At 40.0% G+C, this 23,176-nt stretch overlaps 1 protein-coding gene across 2 annotated transcripts; it reads left to right on the forward strand.

Moving 5' to 3' along the window:
* Positions 1–376: 376 nt before the first annotated feature.
* LOC134589613 (Krueppel-like factor 15) lies at positions 377–22,752 on the forward strand. 2 transcript variants are annotated; one of them, XM_063444346.1, is made up of 3 exons: positions 377–625; positions 10,162–11,203; positions 21,371–22,752. In XM_063444346.1, exons 2-3 carry the CDS (start codon positions 10,263–10,265, stop codon positions 21,543–21,545), a joined length of 1,116 nt encoding a protein of 371 aa, XP_063300416.1. In that variant the 5' UTR covers positions 377–625; positions 10,162–10,262; the 3' UTR covers positions 21,546–22,752. The 2 variants fall into 2 exon arrangements, with proteins under 2 accessions (XP_063300416.1, XP_063300417.1); XM_063444347.1 differs by having other exon boundaries at positions 377–532.
* The last annotated feature ends 424 nt before the right edge of the window (positions 22,753–23,176 follow it).

Consider the following 23,176-nt stretch of genomic DNA (forward strand, 5'->3'; position numbering starts at 1 on the left):
AGCAGGCTGCCCTTGCTGTCAGTGGTTATGGTGTGCCCAGGCTGTGCTGCTGTCAGTGGTTATGGTGTGCCCAGGCTGTCCTTGCTGTCAGTGGTTATGGTGTACACAGGCTGTGCTGCTGTTAGTGGTTATGGTGAATGCAGACACGTGGCTCCGATGATACACAAAGCACACGCTGCAGGCCCGAGCCGAGCTCAGAGCTGGCGGATTAAATGCCCAGACACACCCCCATTTAAAGCCACATGGCCCAGCCCGCAGTCCCCGCCCCGCCGGACACACTCTGCCCGGTCCGGTTGGCCCCCGGCGGCGGACAGTGGACGCGGTGTCGCACACATAGACTGTAACGCAGGCGGCTGGCCGCGGGGGGGCTCGGGGAGCGCGCGGGGGGCGGGAGACAGCCACACTCGGTCTCTCCGTGGCGTGACGTCACAATGCAGGCCCGAGTCGAGCCCGTCCGAGCAGCGGACCAATCAGAGCGCAGCCTGGGAGCCGAGCCCCCCCAGGGGGACCAATGGGAGCCTCCCCTAGTCATGTGAGTGCTGGCTGCCAGCATGGAAGGCAGGAGCTGCCGCAGCGCCATGCGGGCCCGGGGGAGCACGGGGGTGGGATCCCACTGACCCTCCAGGTGAGGAGCGGGGGGCACGGCAGCACTGCATGCTGGGAGCGGGGGAAAGTTTATCAGTGGGGGGAAAGTTACTTAGTGACACATGGGTCTGTTTACATGGAGCTCTGAGCTGGGACATACACTTACCGTGCTGGGGGAGGGCCACACACTGTGTATAATATCAGTATATTGGTATGGCCAGAGCTGTATTATATAATATGCTGACTGCATTCTGTCTCTCTGTCTAGGACTCCTCTCCCCTCAATTCCCTTTATAAACTATTCCCCTGTCATGTCCTGTGTGGCAGAGCTGGTCAATGACCTGTCAGGGGGTGACAGTCCTCTCACCTTGCTCACATTATGCAGCCAGTATGCTGGGTCAGAAGGGTCATTGCAGAGTATACCTAGAGCAAGTGGGAGTCCCTGACTAGCTGGGAGAAGGAGATCTGTTGTGTGGAGGAGTCCAGTTTAGAGTCAGTGAGTCTCAACATATATATAACATACACAATCCAGCGCACTCGCTCATTCACTAAACTACGATTTCGAGTTTCACAGATTGTAATAGTTTTATTTACAAACACCTCACCTAGGCAAAAAATAATTGGGGTTTAGTTACATTATATGATCATATATTGCATAAGCCTGCCACCCCATTCTTGGCAGGTGCTACGCTAGCAGCCTAATGCTTGCCCTTCTGAGATTAATTCACTTACTTGGGAACTTCTTCCTTACTGGAACTCTCTGCCCCATTTTTCATGTGATGCAATAGTTGGGGGGGGTCTCTCTATTTCTATTTTCTTTTTTTTTCTATACCAGCCAACTGGTGTGTGTGTGTGTGTATGTATATGTGTGTGTATATATATATATATATATATATATTGTATGTGATATCTGTGGGAAAAGCAAGGCTTGACTAATGTGCAGATTTTTGTTTAACATTGTATTGAATATATATATATATATATGATATTCAGTGTGTGAGTTTTTAGATTAATGTAAAGGAGCAGAAATATGCAACATTTTCTCTTTGCTGGTTGTGAGTCTAATCATTTTACACCCATAAAAGCAGTATCTATTTTGACCTGTTTTTGTCCAGGGTCAGCTGACCTATCTACTTCGCCATTGAATGCTACTTCATTAGCAATCCAGTGGTCAGGTGGATGGGTACCCCAGGGTCCTGCTATTTTGGTCAAACTGTGTGACCAAAAAACAGAAGATGGCACCCACAGCATAAAAGAGTAATCCAAATTCCATAATCACTTCACCTTGCTGCAGTGGTTATTGTTCCAAGAGTGCCTTGCGCTGAGTAGGCAAACCGTTTTCATTCTTACCTGAGGTTGGGTTCTTTTCACTTTCCTGAGCTAAACCCTGCCATGTTGAGTCAGCTCATTGCATCAGTTGTTCACTGAGCTAAGCCCTGGCACCTGGCAAACCCGAGGTAAGTTGTCAAACCTATAGCAAATGGCTTGTCTGCTTGTGGAGAGGAGGGGTACTTTTGGTACATTAACACTACAGCATGCTGTAGTAGTTATGGTGCTTTGAGTGTTCCTTTACTAGTAATATAACAAAAAGTAAAAATAATGATACTATATGTTAAATAGTTTTCGCACATTAGGAGTGACCTTTACTGTAAGCATGCCATATGGACTTACATATGATGCCCGGTAAAATTAGTACTTTCAAACACACATTCTCTGGCAGTATTGGTCGCGATGGCTAATGGCAGGGTCTGCATTAATGCCACCAGCCCTGATTGCCTTACTTTTACTCTTGCACTGATATGGCTTTCAAATAAGTAATATATTTTACACCCTGAAACAAATAAAAATGTTTGTTCCTTATGAAACTTGAATCGCGTACTTTTGTGAGATAAATTGCAATGTTTTCATTCTAAATGTCTCCTGTGTGAAAGCTATGCTTTTTTTTTTTTTTTTTTTTTTTTTTATATCCTTCCGTATAATGCACCATTAGTCAATTGGGCTAAATTCACACGATCGCTAGCTGGGTATCAGTTGACATAGCCCCCTGTGTGTAGCCGAATGATGAAAGCTGCAGTTAGCAGCTGGAGACTATGAATGAGAGTGTATAGAAGAACTGATCACATGGCTGTGCCAAATTTAGCGCAAGCAATATCTGAAGCATATGTCTACAGGCCCATTAAGGAATTGGCAAATGCATGCAACCAGAGCTGGATTCATATGGATGTACTGTATACATGTATGTAATTTCCCCCCCTCCCTATCGTAGAGGGAATTTAGTCACTAAATGAGTAACTAGTAAATTGAGACACAAACTGCAAAGTCTTTGCTTACAATACCCTAATTGAGGCTTTAGCTGAATTGAGGAACATTTCCAAATCTGCTACTTTAACCCGCAACTCTGTCTTTAATTCACTATAGTTCAGTGTTTCGTGAACAAATCCCTAGGTTGCTGCATTTAATCTGAAGCATTATGTCTCCTCTGTAACACCGATACTCTAACAAAGGCGAACACTATCAAAGAACAATCATTGCAAGGAAATGGAACGTGTTCTGTATGCAATGTAACAATGCATCAGCACATTATCAAATGCATTCATCAGCTAGTACTTTTTCAGTTAAATTGTGATGCTTGCATTTTGCTTATCAGAATAAAAGACCTAAAAAAAAAAATATATATATATATATATATCTCTGGTTGTTGGGCATTTACATTAATCCACAATAATAAAAATGAGAGGGCTTCATTGTTAGGGACCTGCGTGTCCCGCAATGACGCCAATTACATGGAGAGCTGCGAGTCTCGCCAATGCTTATCTGATATACGTTTTATGTTGAAAAATAAAGAAATTTACACACAAAAAAAATGATAGGGCTTGTCTTTGCAGAAACTAAGCTTCCTTAAACCATGTTATTGCTTCTATCCTGTGTCCACTAAGTAAAAGCCAAAGAGTCTGAAAGGACTAGAAATGATATCACAAGACCTCAACAGACACATTTATAGCTCAACTCTATAAGTTCAGACCAGAAGGAAAATAATTGAGGGTCAAAAGTGTAAAGTTAAATGAATGCATATTTTCAGATCACACACTATTTAATTGGTATAATTCGTATATGCATTTGACTTGGCAATTTTGTACCCCTTGATTATGTTCTCTTTTGATGCCCAGTAGAACTTTTATAATGGTTGTACCATAAGTAGTTCAGCATTACTGCAGAGGCATGATGCTTAGAACACCTTGAGTCCACTTTCATTACGTCAAGTGGCTTATAGTAGCACAGACCTGGGAGCAGGAATACCATCAGAACCTTTTGTTGCCCTTTACAAAACCAGTGGCTGCCATCCTTCCCCCTCTGCATACTCTCAGGTGATCTCAGACACCCCTTCCTAGTATTGATTTTCATGCACCAGGCGTACACCAATAGGTACATACTTGCAGATACATAATGCCAAACGCACACACTTGTCTGCATACTGACAGACATACGTTTATACACAAAATACAGCTTGTTTTCATACGGTGCTACCATGCAGGAGAGAAATGGAAGCAGTGAGTCTGGTGGGAGGCCTGCTCCATCAGCTATCTGCAATCTGGTTTGAGGAGATTTCCATATAATCTGTAGGGTTACAGAGCTCCATGCAGTCCCTGGTTCTTGGCAGTGCCACTTACCAGAGACTATTGGCTATACTTTTTTAAAGTCAGCGTTGCTTTGGAGCAGTATTCTTCTGTAATATTGAACTGTCAAAGTTCAAAAACATAAAAAAAAAAAGTTATTAGCCAAGTGAGGGAATCCAATTAGCTCAATTGGTTAATGTACCAACTGTAGAACACTTCAGATTCTTTAGATTACAGGTTATGGTCCCACACTGTCAACCCCTCTGTATCCCTACATATCAGTGCCTCTTTTCAGGCAAAACATTTTTATTATAAGAACTTAAAACTAGTAAATTGAAACTGAGAATTAAAGATGCACATAAACATAAGAACCATTTAGAGAGGAAGGGCCTAAAATATAATTTGCTGTATTTTTCTCGGTTTTCTGGGTAGAGACACAGATATCACAATAACAGGAATCCTAGAATTGCTGCTTCACAGCATGTGACTTCCATACGCATAATATTTTCAGTCTACTTTAGCAATTAAACTCTTCACCTGCTGGAGACAAGAAAAGACCCTCACATTAGAGCAATGGTTAGACAGAGTAGGCAAGATCCAGGCAGCGGAAGACTTGCAAGCATCCTTAACAGGACGGGAGGCAATCAACACAGAGTGGTGGCGACCATGGTTTGAATACCTGCCCAGGGGAGCGGGGAGGGTCCCTCAGTGAGGGGTGAGCCGCGCAGCTCACTTCTTGCCCACCCAACCAACCCTCATCTACTTAAACTACCCTACATCTCAGCTACATGCTTCTCAGCTACATGCTCATGTATACTCCACTCTTCCTCATACTCTTCGTGCAGTTGGCGGGTGTTGTTTGGTCCTTTATATGACATGGAGTACAATCTTGTACGGTAAAGCTACACCTCTGCCAGGTAATGAGAGAACCACACATTCACCACCAACAGGACATATGTACAGATACATAGCACGTCACAGCCACTCTCACACACTTGATACACTGCTACTGCCCATACACGGGCTTCTCATTAACTGCCTCAGAACGATCTTAGCACCCTCACAGAGTTTTTGTAACGTGAGCTGTAGTAGAAACATACCTTTCCATCCTTCATCCCTCTCACCTATAATACCATCTTTCAAGGTACCACATAGCTCCACTTCCTGTGTATCATTAAATGTGTTATATCCACTTACTGTTACTCAGTAAATATCTGTATTGCACTACATTTTATTTGCTGAGCCTTGCATGGCCACGTTAATTAGCTCCGAGACCTGCGAGTCTCATTCATACTGCAACATATGTTGACTTGAGTCATATCTGCATATATTATTCAATAAATCTTTGATGTCCATAAAGTTTTTACCTGAACTCATTTTTTACTAAATATAGAAAGGTAACATATTATTAGTTACTTTATATTCTGTGCAGAAACCAAAACATTTTTCTTCACACCCTTATCTGATATCACATGTACCATGTTTTCATAAGGTGGAGTTTGATAGAAATGTTTCCAAGTCAGTACAGCCAGCAGACTGACCGTAACTGCATGTTGGAATAGTTAATTTGCATACGAGGCCTTCTAAAGTTACCAGTGTCCTACCATTAACTAAAACATAGTATCACTTTTTTTTTTTTACCTTCTATTGTTGTTGTTTTTTGTTTTTTGTTTTTTTTTATTAGCTGCTAATTGTTTTTGTTTTGTTTGTTTTTAAAATAATATTAATGAAAACAAAAAATAGTCCGCTTTAGATAGCAGCCTGCGACATTTGCACTTGTGGTTATACAAAGTATAATATCTAAACAAAGGATTAAGTGGATGTACCTTTGCTGACTGTACTTTTAGCTGAACTTCCAGGATGTCTTGCGTTTTATAAACTGACTTTTACAAACTGAGCATACAGCATACCTGGGAGAGAAAATAGTTTCTCAAAACATTTTGTTGGGAAACAAAATAGAAAGATATTGATTTTATTTAAAAAAACAACAAACAAAAAAACAACCTTTTAAAATATATTCTCTCTCTCATTTGTAAAGTGTTAAGCTATTGATAACTATTCTAATGGAAATATAATTTAGAAAAAGGCGGGTGCATATTTACACAGTCAGCTTTCTAAACACAGTAATTATAATATAAAGGCACACTCCAAACTCCTAAAGCATTTTAGCTTGCTTAAATGCTCTTTTTGTGTGAAGAGCTTAAACTTTGGCACTTGAATACATTAAATATGTTCTCTCTCCTGTCAATTAGACAACAGTTCTTGTTACTTCCTGGTTAGTTTAGCTCAGTGGAGCTAAATTCAAGAGGCAGTAATTGCCCAGAGCACCTGCCTTGCAAAGGCTTCTCATTGAGCTGCATTAGGAAGTCTGTGATTGGATAGACACAGAAAGTCTGGGCGGGGTTAGAAGTAGAAGGTTTTCAAAGGCAGCAGACTAGAGAACCACAGCTTTTGCAAAGTGCTTCTAGATATACCCCGCAAAAATGCAAAATTAGATGTATGCTTGTCTTTATTTAGGGGGTATGTCTACAAAAAAGTGATTGACTTATTTTGTATTTTGGCAGTGGGGTGTCCATTTTAAAGGTGGATTATTGTTTTATTGCTATAAAGCTCTGCTATATACACTTAAAAAATAAATAAATAAATAAAAAAAACGCCCAAAATTTGGGAAAATACGAAAAAGGGGTCAAAGTGATCTGAGCCAATAATAATTCATTGTGAAAGCCTTCCAAATGAGCTTCTCAAACTTTGGCACACATATTGTATTTTTTATTTTTTAAATCGAATTCAGTTCTGCAGTGTCAAATACATTTTTAGCAATCTTTTTCAACTTAACCTTTATTTATTGCTGGGAAAAATACAAAGAACTAGATAAACATTTAGCAATTAGTTGGGAAGTGGATACTCTTTGCAAACATGTAGATAATATAAACTAGGTGCGTGGGCAAATTGAATGTATATATTTTTTAAAAAATAAGAGTCACTTCTATTTAACACCACAATAGCCCTTTTTTTTTTTTTTTTTTTTATTTGATGCAAGGGTTTGTAGTTAAACAGCAGGAAGTTTAACCTTTTTGCCTTCCAGGTGAAGGCTTTTCCTCCAGCAAGCACTCAACTTGTCCATGTCCTCTCACATGCTCATTGATAAAAACCCAGTATCTCCAATCTAAATATTATACATAACTGTATACAAACTGCATATAAAATATCTCTTTTCTGGGGGGGGGGAGGGGGGAGAAGGTTAAAACGTTAATTCAACGCATGCAGCATGTTATAAGGGGAGAGATGCAGGCATATCTTGCTTTTAAAATGCTTTTCCATGACCCCTCATCTCACAAGCTGAGTCACAGAAATCTAAAACCATTTGAATGTCAGTTGGGTGTGCTACTAGGGTTACCATATGGAAAAGAAGGGTATGTGTGGATCATACAGCTATCAGAACTCTTCAGCACTCCGTGTATTAATGCATGAATATATTTTAGTTTAAAAATCTAGTAACCCACTCTATAATGCTATGCATATATTTTGTATATGACCGTTTCGGATTCCAAAGTGAAAGTATATAAAGCAGTAGAGTTACGTCCTTGGTCTAACATTAAGTGTATGATATACCGGTAATTAAAGTAACAGGGAGTGGTGTGAAGAATCAAAGTGTATCTGTCCCTCTCCTTTAAATAACTTTGCTGCAGTCAGTAAATCATACCGTTCTTAGTGATCTTACATTAACAATTTGTTAATGATATTAATATAAGCAATATGTAGATAAAATATATTTTTTAATGTAATCATTACAAAGAGTTAGGTAAAGCTCTTCTTTAAATGGACACTATTCTGGGAACCGAAAAATGTTTCCGACGTTTAAAACGTAAAGGAACATTCTAAGCACTGTAATTGCTTCATGTCATTGAAGATCTTATAACATCTGTAGTCCCCAGGTGTTGTCCTTCCATTCAGAGTTGAACCATTTTTAATGTTTGAATGCTTAACGAGTGTATCTAGCAGCCCATCTGCTGTGTGCTGATTGGTCTAATAAGGAAGCCTTACCCTGAGCAGCAGTAGAGTGCTGTGATTGGCTGAGAGTGTCATAGCTTTCAGGCTATCACATCATAGCTAGAACAAAGTGTGTAATCTGCTTTAGCTATACCACTTGTATGGCCAGGGACATTTAAAAAAAAAAAAAAAAAATTACATTTTTTTTTGTGTTAACCCCTTAAGGACCAAACTTCTGGAATAAAATGGAATCATGACGTGTCACACATGTCATGTGTCCTTAAGGGGTTAAACTGCTCGACAAAGGTTTGATACTTTTCTTGTGGACTTCATGCACTATAACTAATTACTAATTCAAAGCGATTTAAATGGTTATAGTGCTTACAGCATCCCTTCAACACATTAGCCATTTTTTTTAAAAACACTACAAGCATACAGAAAGCAGATATGATGCATGAACATACACTGATTGTGCACATTTGTGTTCACTATACAGTCTCTCTGATTTAGAACCTGTGGGTAACCTGTCTTTGGAGGTCTGGTAGAGAGTCTTACCATAGAAAGCTGATTGACAGGCACAATCATATTGCCTTTAAACTCCATATTATGGCACCGAACTGTAAATAATAAACCGTGCTTCGATAAGTAAATTTAATTTTCGTTACTATAGTAATCACAGATACGATAAGATGTTAAATCCCATTTATTTCAGACATTTCTTCATTTTACATTTTTCTCACTTTTAACCTAGTATGTTGTTATAGCAAGTTAGAATAGTTAGAGGGTTCTCCAACCAAAAACTGTTTTAATAAAACTTTTGTTTTTGGATGGAGTAACCTTTTCTGGCACAGTAAATCCTCGGTCAGTTTAAAAACACAAATAGAAAAGAAATATACTTACCTTGCATCCTGCGTTAAGACATGGTTGAGGGATGTCAGGAAGGAAGGAAGGAATGAGGGAGGTGTGGGTTGTGCTGCCATTTCATATCTTGCCAGCACACTAGGTGTGCCAACTGCAGAGGAGTCTTATGCACAGTTTTAACATTAGCAGCCCAGAGCTCTAGTTTGGGCATAATTTCGTACTGCTTCAAGGGTAATTCAGACGTATACCCCTTTCTCATGGTATCTAGAGTAGTATCGGCTATATCTCACTGACGAGACCTAACAAAGATTGTCTGGGGTTGCTGTATCTCTCGTACACAGAGAGCCAGCCTGCATTTTGGAGCTGGCCGTTTTGGGTAGGATCAGTCAGTTTTGCAAATTGCCTAGCTTCTCTTTGCTCACAAGATGAGCTAAAACCAGCTTGACGTCTGAGCGGGGACCCACCGAAGGACAAGCTAATTGAGATGTTGTCCGTTCTCCATATTCTCTTGTACATTATTTTTTTGCTAATTTCTTTCTGATGCTGCAAATACAGGTACCAAGCACCATGACCTTTTCAAATGACTGAAGTGATGATGGTGTTTGGAATGACCCTTTAAGTATGTCAACAGCCAACAATTCTAACTGCCAAATTTATATCATGTAATTTCACACCTAGCTGTAATAATGGACAGGTGGGATTTTTTTTTACTGTTTATTGTTCACATTTTGTTTAACATTCACAAGACAGGTGTATTAGAAGTTGTCAGCCTCCAAACCCAGGAGGCTCCAGCAGGTAAAGCAGAGTCTTGTAGTTCCTTTGGACTTGTCTTGTTGGTTAAAGTCATATTAAATAATTTAAGTCTGCCATATATCTTGGAAAATCCGACCATCGTGCTAGTATGTATTTCCTTCTGTCAACATTTAGCGTTCTATCTCTCTGTGTGTGTGTGTGTGTGTGTATGTATGTATGTATGTATGTATGTATGTATGTATGTATATATATATATATATATATATATATATATATATATATAATATGTATGTGTATATAGATATCAATTGCCTTCCTACCAATGCATGTGACTTAACAATCTGTTTCTATTTTTACAGATCACCGAAGAGTGTACATATTTAAAGACTTATTTACTAATACAAAAGAGACCCCCCCAACCCTTGAAAAGGGGTAAAGGGGGGTCACCAGGCTGGTAAAAATGGTTTCGTTGAATTGCAGTGAACCATTGCCTGCTCCAGATCTTCTTTCAAATGCTGCTTCTCCCTGTGGACAGAATCGGACTAAACAGCAGTGGGGTGAGGTTATACTTCCCACCCTTCTAAAGAATGATTACAGCCTTTCTTCTTTATCCATGGAAGATCAAGAAAATAACACTACTACCTCTGTAAAGCAGGAGGAAATGGCGATGCCAGGAGAGGCGGAAGGAATTGTTTTGTCCCAGCTAGTCAGGTCTGTGGAGGATCCTAAGGAAAACACTCAGATGGCACAATTAAAAATTCCTGATTTTTGTGCCCAGTTTTCCCCGGACTTCTCTCCAACACTGGAGGAAATTGAAGAGTTTTTGAAGGACAATATGGATCTTCTCCGAGAGGAACTTGGTGAGAGAACTCCTGTTAGTAGTGGGAAACTTCAGAGTTCCAAGTCAGACGAGCAGTTGTCACCAATTTCTCTAACTCCTCCAAGTGAGGATGTTCCAGCTCATGTAACATCAGATGCTTCTGTGACTTCACCCTCTCCAGAGAGCAGTATTCCAGTTATCCTTCAGATCCAGCCAGTGCCTGTACCTGGTGTCCCTTCCATTCCCCAGAGTTCAACTGGTAGTATGCGGGTGGCACAGCTTGTGATTAGTGTACAGGGCCAGAGCCTGGCACTAGCACCTATCCCAGGACCTACCTCCCCTGGGGACCAGAAGTATGTTCGAATTGCACCTCTTCCTGTAGCTGTTCATCCTCTAGGAGTGTTTGTGAGCGAGGGACAGCAAAGAACACAGAAGGGTACACCAGCTGTGATCAGAGTACACAAGTGTAGTCACCCTGGTTGTAACAAGATGTACAGTAAAAGTTCACACCTTAAGGCACACTTCAGGAGGCACACAGGAGAGAAGCCTTATGTATGCACGTGGCCAGAATGTGGTTGGAGGTAAGGCATAGCTAAGAAGAGAGTTCTTTTTTTTTTTTTTTTTTTTACTATTCTGTTTTATTATAATGTGACTTAATCATGAATAGAGTCTTTACTCCTAATGTATCTTCTTGCTTGCAGCTTAGCGTCGCAAGTTATTATGTTTGGGTGCCACTGCTGGCTATGCTTCAAATGCAAATAGTTGTGATCTATTTCTGTAGTGCTTCTTACCTCAAATCTATTTCCTTGTCCTTTAAGGAAATTAAGAGTCCAAAATGCCACTATTTTGAAAGTGGACATAAGGATTCTCATGTTGTTTACTTTGGAGACCAACATAAAATAAGAATTTGTACACAAAAAGTGTTACTCCAAACAAAAATAGTATACAGACAGTCCTCACTTACCGACCGGGTTTTGTTCTTACCAGGGGCGTACCTAGAGTATTTAGTGGGTCCTATTTTTGGCACCCCGCCTACCCACCAACTAACTTAAAGGTAAAAAACAACCAAATTTTAACATTAAATGTATTTTTAGCTTGAATGTAAGCATGTTTTTGTATCGAGTATGTTTGAGTGAATGTAGGGGTGTGTTTGTATGTAGTGTTGGCGTTTGAATGCAAGCATGCATTTGTGTGTAGTGTGGTTTTTGAATGCAGTGGTATGGTTATATATAATGGTGGGGGTTTGTATATAGTGTTGACGTTGAAATGCATGAGTGCATTTGTGTGTGGTGTTGGCGAGATTTTGAGGTGTGTGTGTGTGTGTGTATATATATGTATATATATGTGCTCTGCATGCTGGCATCTGACAACACATTGGCATAGAATTCACATTAGCCACACAGATTTCTTGTTGTGGGGTGGCTGACACCTCTTAATTTCGATCTTTGTTTAGCAGATAACTCCCCAATTTGCTATCTTTATGTGGAATTTGCCAAATTTAAGGACACCAAATAAGGAAAAATCTGCTAAATAGCACCCTCATTTGGTATCTTTAAATATGGAAGTCTCACATAAGGGCACCAATTTAGGGAATTATCTACTAAACAGCTAAAAGATCAATATCAAAAAGCCCTTTTCTTAATTTCAGTTGTTTAGTAGATAAATCCCTTGTGTTATCCTTATGTGGGATTGCAATATTTAAGAACACCAAATAAGGGAGCTATCTACTAAACACACACACACACACACACACACACACAATAACACAATAGATGTATCTCTGTGGTTGTGTGTATGTATGTATGTATGTATATATATATGTGTGTGTGTGTGTGTGTGTGTATATGTATATATATATATATATATGTATGTCACGCACAATCAAATACATAAACCCACATAACCACACACTTAACCACAGAGATATACGTAATCACAGATATACACAAACACAATCACAGACCCACACACATATAATCACATACACACAAGCATTATATACATACACACATTTAATAATTAAGAGGTCCACCCAGCCTCCATACCTTGCTCTAGAAGGGCTGGAGCATATTGTCAGTCCCTGGTGGTCAGTGGTTGCTGCTATGATCTCTGTGCTCTTTCTGCATAGGGCCCTCGTGCGCCTTGTAATGATGCAGAGGCCGCGATTACATCATATCCCGGCTGCTGGCTCACTGCAGGGTGAAGACTGTCAGATGCACACAGTCCAACACACACAGTCACTCTCACACTGTTACAGGCAGACAGTTACACATACCCAAACAGTCACACACACACACACACAAAGACAGTCACAATCACAGTTGCACACACTCTCTCTCGCTTACAGTCAGCTTGGGCTGGAGGAGGAGTGGATTCAGTCCCTGGTGTGTTGGAGCTAGGGAAGCAGGGACTCCTTCCTGCTTCCCCTCTGTGTGCAGCAGTAAGAGGCTATATTTGTCTCCGCCCCAATGGCCGATCTGGCTCCCCCACCAATGTCTCCTGCTCCCAGCCCCTGCGTGTGTGAGCTGTGTCGGCTGCCCGGCGCCCCTGCTGCTATGCCAACCTGTGCAACCACACAGCTCACAGAAACCCAAGCCTGGCCAGCCCGGGTGGCACCCCCCTACCTGATGGCACCCGGGGCGGACTGCCCCTCCATTAGTAAGCCACTGGTTCTTACGAATTGGTCAGTAAGTAAGGATGAGATAAGAGAGCAGGTCTGTGTTCAGGCAATTCCCCTGAACATAGACCGGTTCACTAGCGCAGGGTATCCCGCAAATCTGTGTTCGGGAAAAATTCCTAGAACATAGACCAGCTCTCGAATCTCCACGCTAGAGAGCTAGCTATAAGTCTGAGCAGTCATAAAACAGGTAGGTCGCAAAGTGAGGATCAGCTGTATTCATACATATCCCTATTGCCCCAATACAAAATAAAGCGTGTATGTATGTATGTGTGTGTGTGTGTGTGTATATATATATATATATATATATATAAAATGTGTTTGTGTACATATTGGAGTTGGATGGATATCGGGAATGGCTGGCTGAGGGAAGGTTATGGATGGCACTAAATTGGGGATGGAGGCGTTGCCGCTCCACCATTGCACACCTTTTGCAGAATTAACAATAGCCTTCCAGAATAGTTGTGCCAGGCTGCCTAATAGAGCCCCAGTGACTCTGCTGGAAGTGGCTTTATACCCCTGACAGCAGAGAGGTAACGGCTAAATACTGCACATACAGACATCAGGCATCATGACCACCTCAAGTAACTAGAGGGGTGTCATGGTGCTTGGAGTAACCCTTTAAGTAAAGTAAATTGGTGGTATATCATGCTTATCACAAAAATGGGTGTGTATAAAAAAATATACCTGAAAATCAAAAACCATGGTATGAATTCTGTGATGGTGGGATTTGTTTGCTTTTTCCTTCTATTATTACAATTTTAAGTGTGTGTTCATTGAAAACAGGTTTTCAATTTTTTTAAAAAAAAGTTTAGATTTTTATGAAGGGATGCAATGGTTTGTGACAAGAGCTTGTGTCATCTTTTCTGTAGGATGGATTATGGCCATGTTGAAAGATATGGTGTTTCATTGTGTGTGTGTGTTGCATTTGTTAATGGTCAGTTACTAAAAAGAGCTTCAAAAGAACGATCTGTGGAGCAGTTATGGAAGAAAAGAAATATCCAGGCAGTCTTTTTATTTGAAACAAGGAAGTGTCTCCGCTTTCTTGTTTCAAATAAAGACTGTACCTGGATATTTATTTTTCTTCCATTTGATGTCTTCAGGGATTGGCCCTCTCTTTCTGGAGCACCCTGCAGGAAGTAATCCCCCTTTTTTAGTCTGTGTATTATACTCTTGTGTTTTTAGTTTTTTTGTGCAAACAACTGTTGCAGTTATGTCCGTTTACTTAAAGTCGAATGGTCAGTGCTGCAGAATAGTGACAGGAAACCATAGATTATGAGGTTGTTCAGGGGAGAAGTATCAAGAACGGAGGATGCATGTTTGAAGAGAAATGTATAATTTGTCTGTGACAGAAGCAACCCACAAATTCTGGAGTATTTTAAAATAATGGCCAAATCTGAAGAACCATTCCATACTGAATGCATCATTTCTAAGAACATTAGCCCATTACTTTTTATGTACGTATTGGAACTATCTAGAGTAGACCCGTGTTTCTTAACCTCTGGTCAGGACACATAATTAGATCCCTATCCCATTTCAAGTGGTCCATATTGTTTGGAAGAATCTTGTCATAGTGATCAAGCCCCGATCAGCTGTCCATAATAATTTATAGTTATTGTAGGAGCACTCCCCTATCCATCACTATAAAGACACCATAGAACACTACAAAAAGCTTAAAGAAGAGACTTTGCTAAATTAATTTGGTATATCATGCAACCGTTGAAGCCTGAGATCACTGAATTCTCTTAAAATGGCACTGCTTGTGTTTTTATTTTTTTAATTTTGTTTTGTTGTTTGCAAAGAACCCTCAAGATGGCATATTCACTTGTGTAAAGGTGGCTAAGGAGGAGTAGTTAAGGAGACATTCTAAACTGAATATCTGCCATGCTATTTCAGCTCCTAATAACTTCACCAGCTATGATCCATGGTGACTACTGACTGCACTCTTGCGCATGCACAAGCGTATAAAACAGTTCATCTGTAGAATCTTGCTAGTAAAAAGTTTAAGGTTGCTAGCTCTTGTTTTCGGTAGTTTGGTTATGGTTCTTTCTGGTCGTAGGTAGATATTGCATAGAGGAAAGGGGAAGGGAGGCAGCACCTTAAGTCCAAAGTCAGAAAGTCATATTGTGAAGTAAATCAAATTATATCACTTAGTCTTTTAGAATTGATATATCACATGGAGCCCTTCCCACTTTACCAAGATATCTCCTATATCCACAGGCTGGGATTGTACCACCCAGGCGCATATATTTGGAGCTAATTATCCGCTCCAATATACTGTAATGCAATTCTTTTGTCTACCTCATCAATATTATTAATATACTACACTATATTATGGATCTTGTCCTCTAATTTTACATATTGACCCACTCTGACTTTGGACTGGAGGACATCCCCTTTCCTCTGACACTCTAGCCTAGCGCACGAAGATGCCATAGGTATCTATTTTGTATCGAGTGAGATGATGGCTGTTTCCATCCCCATTTCCCATGAGCTATCGGTCATGGCAGATGATTGGAACAGGTAATATTGCCAAAGAATGTCAAAGTTTGCAAGTTCCCTGAAACAAAATAGCCAATAGTATGTCTCAAGTATTTCTTGTGATTGTGTTGGAATTTCAAGGTCATTCTAGCACTGTCCGAATCCTCATGAAAAACACACAAATTACAAAGCTATTTAACAACGGAAGAATGGATCACCAAGCTAATGCCATTTATTTGTCACTGTCAAAAATGTAAGACCCCCCAATATTTTGCATCCAGCTTTAATTGTCTTGGTAATAATATTTGTATCTTCTGTTTTATCTGCCATTTTGATTTACCGTTTTTGGTTTTACTTCACACATTCTTTTCTTTAAACTTTTCTCATTCAACCAGGTCAGCGGTTGCCAGTGTTTGGTTTCAAGCTCAAGACTATAAACCTGAGCATGCTTTTTTCCTAAATTGAGATTGTATTCTTAATAATTTGCCTACTCCTTGGTTTGTTTGGTTTTTAGGAAATTGCTACTTGAGCTTGGTCTTCTGTTTCAGGTGTGGTAGTGTTGGCTGCTCAACAGTTTTTCCCAATTTTTTGAGACCATTGCCGATTCTGGACAGGTTCATGGAGTGCGCCATGTAACTTCACTATGGTCTCTATAGCAAAAACATATTCCAGGGAGATGGACATTTTTACAGTGGGGATATGAAAACATAAATTATATATGGAAATATAAGGCACAATTGGAGTTCTGTGCTACTAACCAGGCCTTAAAGCAACACTGCAAACATCATAGACACTACAGTGTTTGGTAGTGGTTATGGTGCCCTGGTGTCACCTCCATTGAAGGTAGTCAAACTGTTTTAGAACACTTTGACTTCTTACTCAGCTGTCAGCTGGACTCTGCCACCATTCGAGTCTTCAGAGAGTTAGAAGATTTTGAAGAATCTAGTGGAAGCAGGGAATGGGGAGCTTCCACTAGATTTTCTGTTCTAAATCCTGCAACAGAGAGCTAGCTCATTGGAGGATAACATTATCTGACCACTCTCGGCCAATGAGTTAAGCGCTACTCCACAGGGAATTTGCTCAAAGAGATGAAGGCTGTAGTCGAGGCAGGTAGCAGCAGCTGCTGGTTGACCCTAGGTTAGAAGTCAAATTGTTCTCAAACGGTTTGACTACTAACAATGGAAGAAGGGGGAGGTTGCATGAATGGGGTTACGAATGGGAGCACTAGTGCTCTCCTGACACCGTAACCACTATAGTGGTTATGGTTCTCAGTGTTCCTTTTAAAGTTCCACTTCACTAAAAATCTGTTGAAATCATGGCGCACTGAGCAGGACCAATGGCGAGTGGATAGGGTATACTTTAGATGCTTGTTTATGGTTAGTGCTTTGTCCAGATACCTAGACATGGATGTCCCTTTGTGGGATTGCTATGTTTCCACCTTCTTCACCATTTGCTTGATCCAACAGAATACAGATTTATTATTATTTTGTTTCGGCTGGTATCTCGGTACTTTGTCTTTAGTAAGATGCTTGTAATGTTAGGATGTTTCCTGTAAACTTGTGGTATTTATTTTGTATGTGCTCTATAACGACAAGTAATACTACAAATGTAAACCGCATACTCCTCAACTGTCCCACATTTAGTGGTTTGGACCCCTGTACCTATATCCCAGAAGTAAGACTCAAGAGAAATCCACAAAAGTGCTTTAAAAGGCTAACATGGGAATTTCTCACAACACAAGAGTGTTTAAGACTGTGTGCCACGCTGACACACATTCTTTCTGCATTCTATGTTTAACCAGTGACTCACATAGCGTCACTAGTATGCTCCGTCACCGCCCAATTTCATAATGCGACGGGGTTACAGACAGTACCAGCAGAGAAGCAATAGAGCACCTGCGTGTAGCTTTATGACGTAACATTTGTGGCAATGATATACAAACCACTAATCAATGGACCATGAGTTTACAATCTAAAGCAGATATAAGGGATGAGACAAAAAGTAGCAAGGGAGAAAAAGTAGTTGATGGTTTCAGAAGCGTTGTAGTGATTAATGTTTTGAGTCGTGAGCAATTTTTAAGAAGTTAATGAGATAATTAGGAGGTGATTTGAGGCATTTCAGACAGGCGGAGAGTCTAGAGATCTAGCAGTATAGTTAGTGATTAGTTGCTTTTAATAATCTGGGAACTGGCAGGGAGTACCCCTAGGGCAAATTATGTGAATCTTTTAAAGGGGTACTATAGTTCTAAAAATACTAAGTTGTATTTCTATCATTACTGTATGGCTCCCTTGCAGACCCCTCCTCCTCACTGTACTTGCCTAATTCCAGTGCTGTTGTCCCTCAGTGCTTGGTCAGTGTTCTGCCCCCTCCAATGTCACCTGATGGAAGGCGCTAATGCACATGCGTTGTGAATGCTGCCAGTGCATTAGGCCCTCCCCATAGGAATGCATTTCTGAAATGCTTTCCTATAGGGCATTGAATGATGCTGGATGTTCTTATGCAGAGCATGAGGACGTCCAATGTAAGGGGACCAAAAGTTACCTAACCACCAGGAAGTGCCTCTAGTGGCTGACAGCTGCTAAAGGCAGCCTTAACCCGGCAAGGTAGTTTCAAAGAAACTGCAATAATTACCATTGCAGGGTTAAGGGGGACATGGCCTCTGCACCCATCTGAAGTGGTCTGGGTGCCTTTAGGGTCCCTTATAGGCAGGTCTGGACATGTATGTCCTGGGGCTGCACTGAGATTAGGGCGTCCCACAATGCAGTATCACTCACCAGTGGTGTACATACCGCGGTCGCAGCTGCAACCAGGCCCGTCACTCCAAGGGGCCCGGCCACTCTGCAGAACCCTGCGACCAGGTCCGTCACTCCTAGGGGCCCGGCCACTCTGCAGAACCCTGCGACCGGATGCCCGCCGCCATGTGTTGCGGCCCCGGCCCACATGGCAAACCACCGGGGCCGCACGTTTAAGATGAATTTCACTGCCCGTCACGCCTCCCAGCTATCAGTCTGCCTGCGCGGGAGGAAGGAGAGGGAGTCCAAGTGGAAACTCTGACTCCCACCAGGCTGAGCCACCACAGGACCCCAGGGAAAGTCACCCTCCTGCACCTAAAAGGTAGAAAACAGGAGGGTGACTTAAACATTTTGTATATGTGTGTTGTTTGTTTGTTTGTGTGTATGTGTGTGTGCTTGTCTGTATATGTATGTATGTGTGTGTTGGGAGAGGGGGCAAGGATCAGTTTTGCATTGGGGCCCCATGGATTGTGTGTACGCCACTGTCACTCACAAAGCGCATTATGGTTTTTAATGAATTGTGTTACGTCAACAACCATGCACTACTGAATTTGAAAACCCGATTTGCCAAGTTTCGAAATAATGAATAATGGGTGGGTCACATACAGTTTATAAATGCCACTTGGATTGACTCTGTATACAAGCTCTGATATTGTACCTCTACTGAGGCTCAACTCTTTCTCTGCACCTCTACATATTAATATTATATATCCTTTTTAAAAGGACACGTAGGACTGTCTTGTCATACTCTCTATGTACACATAATACAACATTAAATGGACACTATAGTCACCAGAACTTCTGCTGCTTAATGTAGCGTTTCTTGTGTTTATAACCTGTCCCTGCAGGCTGAGCACTGTAAAGCTTGCCTTTTCATAGAAATCAATCACTCAGACGGCTACTAAAGGTGCTTCCTAGTCCAGTGCTGCACTGTGTGCAGTACCTCTGTTCAGCGAGCTGAACTCTCCACACTGGCCAAAGTTAGCATTTATATTTGTGTGTGAAAAATGCAAAAAACTAATGTATATGCTAACTTTGGCCAGTGTTTGTGATTAAGTGGCTACTAAAAAAAGACTGGACATACCCCATTTGCAATACATTGGGTTGTCTACTTTTGCAAATGGTATGCCATCATGGGGGTAATTCTTATTACTGGGCGGCCATATGGTCTCAAAGGTAACATAACCAGTTTGGCAAATGTAAATGAAATGTGAAAGTCTTATATTTGACCCTGTAACTTTCAAAAACACTATAAAACCTGTACATGTGGGGTACTGTTATACTCGTGAGACTTCGCTGAACACAAATATGAGTATTTCAAAACAGAAAAACGTATAACAACAATATCATCCGTGAAAGTGCAGTTTGTGTGTGAAAAAAAAAGGTAACTTTTACTGACAATATCATCGTTATATATGTTTTACTGTTTTAAAACACGAATATTTGTGTTCAGCGAAGTCTCCCGAGTAAAACAGTATGCCCTATGTACAAGTTTTAGGGTATTTTGGAAAGTTACAGGGTTAAATATAGTGCTAGCAAATTACATTCTCTGGATTTTCAGGCAGGTCCCTCAAATTGCAATCAATAAAATGACCTAATTATGTAAACATATTACATAAATATGAACGTAGAATTTAAATATATATACATATTTATATATTTGAAGTCTACGTGTATATTTAGGAAATTATGTAATTATGTATATGGATATATGTATTGTACTCGTGTGTGTGTATATATAATTTCATTCTAAGTGTATTTTGAGATATATATCTCAATCAAAATACAGTTAGAATAAAATTACATATATATAATTTTAAAGTTTTTTTTATTTTTACATTTTTTAATTTATTTATATTTTATTATATATATATATATATATATATATATATATATATAATTATATTTGTGTGTAATTAATTCTGTGTATTTTTATATTAATATAAAAATACACTTAGTATATGATATATATATATTATATATAGACATACGTGTGTATATTTTTATTTTTATTTTTTTAATTTACTAATGATTATTTTTTATTTTACAGCAGCAGGGAGACTGCCTGACAGCACAGACAGTTCCCCTGCAGGCAGACACAAAGAGACCTATTGCAGCCATGTGACCGCTCTTTCAGAGCGATCACATGGCCCACGGGGGCCTAATTTGTCAAGGCTGTGAGGCAGTCCCCCCCAGTCTGGGAGCAACGGCGATCGCCGGCGGGTGAACGGCTAAGTGGGGTGGACAGCGGGGAGGTTTTATGCAGCCCGTCTGTGTTTATGTTCGGCTCCTTAAGGACGGCATAGAACGCCCGCCGTCCTTAAGGGGTTAAAAGCGCGTACGTTAAATAAAAGTACAGACATTCTTTAATACAGTGGTTCCCAAACCAGTGCTCATGGCCCACCAACAACAATCCAGGATTGATGTGTTTCCCAATTTTATTCTAATGGAGATACTGAGAAAACCTGGACTGGTGATGTGTCTTGAGAACTGGTTTGGCACTGCTTTAATGCATGTTCACAGCAAGGTAGATCTGCACAAGCATCATGGATTTAAAACAACTTTGAAACGTTTACATCATTTTAAATGTGTTGCTCTAAAATACCTTTTTTTAATTAACTATTTTAGTTAAATGTACTGATAAAATGCTCATGATAATGTAACCTCAAAGACTAGAATGTCATGTATTTTCTCATCATCATCATCATCTCTGATTTAGAATATGTATATTTTTCTGTGTTTAACAAAGCTCCAAAACCAAACTTTTTTCTTTTCTTTTTTTTTTTTTCCCTCTCCAGGTTTTCTCGCTCTGATGAGCTTTCCAGACACAAAAGATCTCACTCTGGGGTAAAACCATATCCCTGCGCTGTGTGTGACAAAAAATTTGCCCGCAGTGACCACCTGTCAAAACACATGAAGATTCACCGTGGCCAGAGAGTTGGCGGTTCTCGGACACCACGGACCAGCACTTGAAATCCTTTTTTTTTTTTTTTTGTTTTGTTATACGTACTTGACTAATGTGAATATTTTCTTCCTTATCATTGTACCGGACCCCTAAGACATCTGGTGCAAGGGGGCATCCTGGAGCATGCTACTGGTTAAAGTCCACATAATGTTCTTAGTAGGAAGGGATCCTGCAAGTCATTGGCGAACAATTCAATATATATATATATATATAAATATCTATAAATGTATATCGAACTATATGTAGATATGTGTAATAAAATCTGTTGTACTCCACTCAATTTTACTTAAACTAGAAGGGTTATGCTATGAGGCCTCGCCTTCATCCACTTATAGTGATGGCTTATTGCAATGAGTACCTCTAATTCTAATGCTATCTTGCTACTTTTTTTTGACTGTTACAGCTTCACTAGGTAACCACCAGGTCCCTGGCTAATAAGATTGCAGGATAAGATACCACTGTCTGTAGTTATGTACATGAAGTATGTATAAAATAAGTCTGTTTTCTAACTATGTATTAATCTGCAAGTGTCATGTGCTCCGAACTCTGAATGTATATGACATTGTTCCATGAGAACCAATGGAACCATGTATATTTTTGGAACAGATACATAAAATACATACGTATATAGGAATTTACTCACTGGAGATTAGACATATAGCCTGCATTACTGTACCTGTTTATCTTCTGAAAATATATTGATTTATACCATTACCATGCTGTGGCTTGGTAGTCTTGTCTCACCATTTGCCTTTGATTACCATATTCAGTAATCTCAAGAGAGATAGGGGAGGGGTTTACAAAGAAAGGTGATACCCAATATCTTTAAAAAGATAAATGCCAGGTATTTTGTCCTTAAACTACAATGACTGGTCAAGTAAACTTGATCCCATGTGATCAGCGATATATTTTGAGACATCATGGGTTGCAATAATTCCTGGCCTGCTATGCATGCTGTGATCACAACAAACTAATACCAACTGCTCAAGGACTTGGGCCTTTGATATCCATCCCCTGTGCGACCCTTTCTGTACATGTTAGTGTTTTTAAAATAGTTGGCATGTGGAGAAATGACGTTTCTTTGTCAGAGGTTGGTGATACAATGGCTGCGTGAATGTATCACAATGCCCCTAGATAACAAATGTGCCAAGGTTGTGTCCATTTTTGGATTTTGTGACTAATAAAATATGAATCTTTTTCTTTGTAATGCAAGATCAGGACATATTCATATATTTTTTTTAGGTGTGCTAGTTTTGTGCCGTTATAGACAACAAACAAAAAAAAGTTGGTTTTTGAATTTTTTTTTGAGATGATAGATTTTGTTGGATGAAGGTACAATAATGCAGTCTGTATAGAGGGATTTAGACACTATTTTAGTCACTTGTTAACCTGTAGGTAGAATACTGAACTGGTTATAATGGCACTTAAAAAAAAAAAAAAAAAAAAAAAATTCATTTGAAAACAAACACAAGCCATAATATTTGCATTGTTTAGCATGAACTTAAAACTGCTTTACATATCAGTTTTTCTAATGTCAGTATATGAAAATGCTCAGTGAATGTGGATAATTTAATGCAATTTCTTAGGTTACATAGGGGGAAATATTGACCTGATTCCTGATGAATATGTATTCATAAAC

Source organism: Pelobates fuscus, chromosome 1 (assembly GCF_036172605.1).
Source record: "Pelobates fuscus isolate aPelFus1 chromosome 1, aPelFus1.pri, whole genome shotgun sequence".
Taxonomy (NCBI): Eukaryota; Metazoa; Chordata; class Amphibia; order Anura; family Pelobatidae; genus Pelobates; species Pelobates fuscus.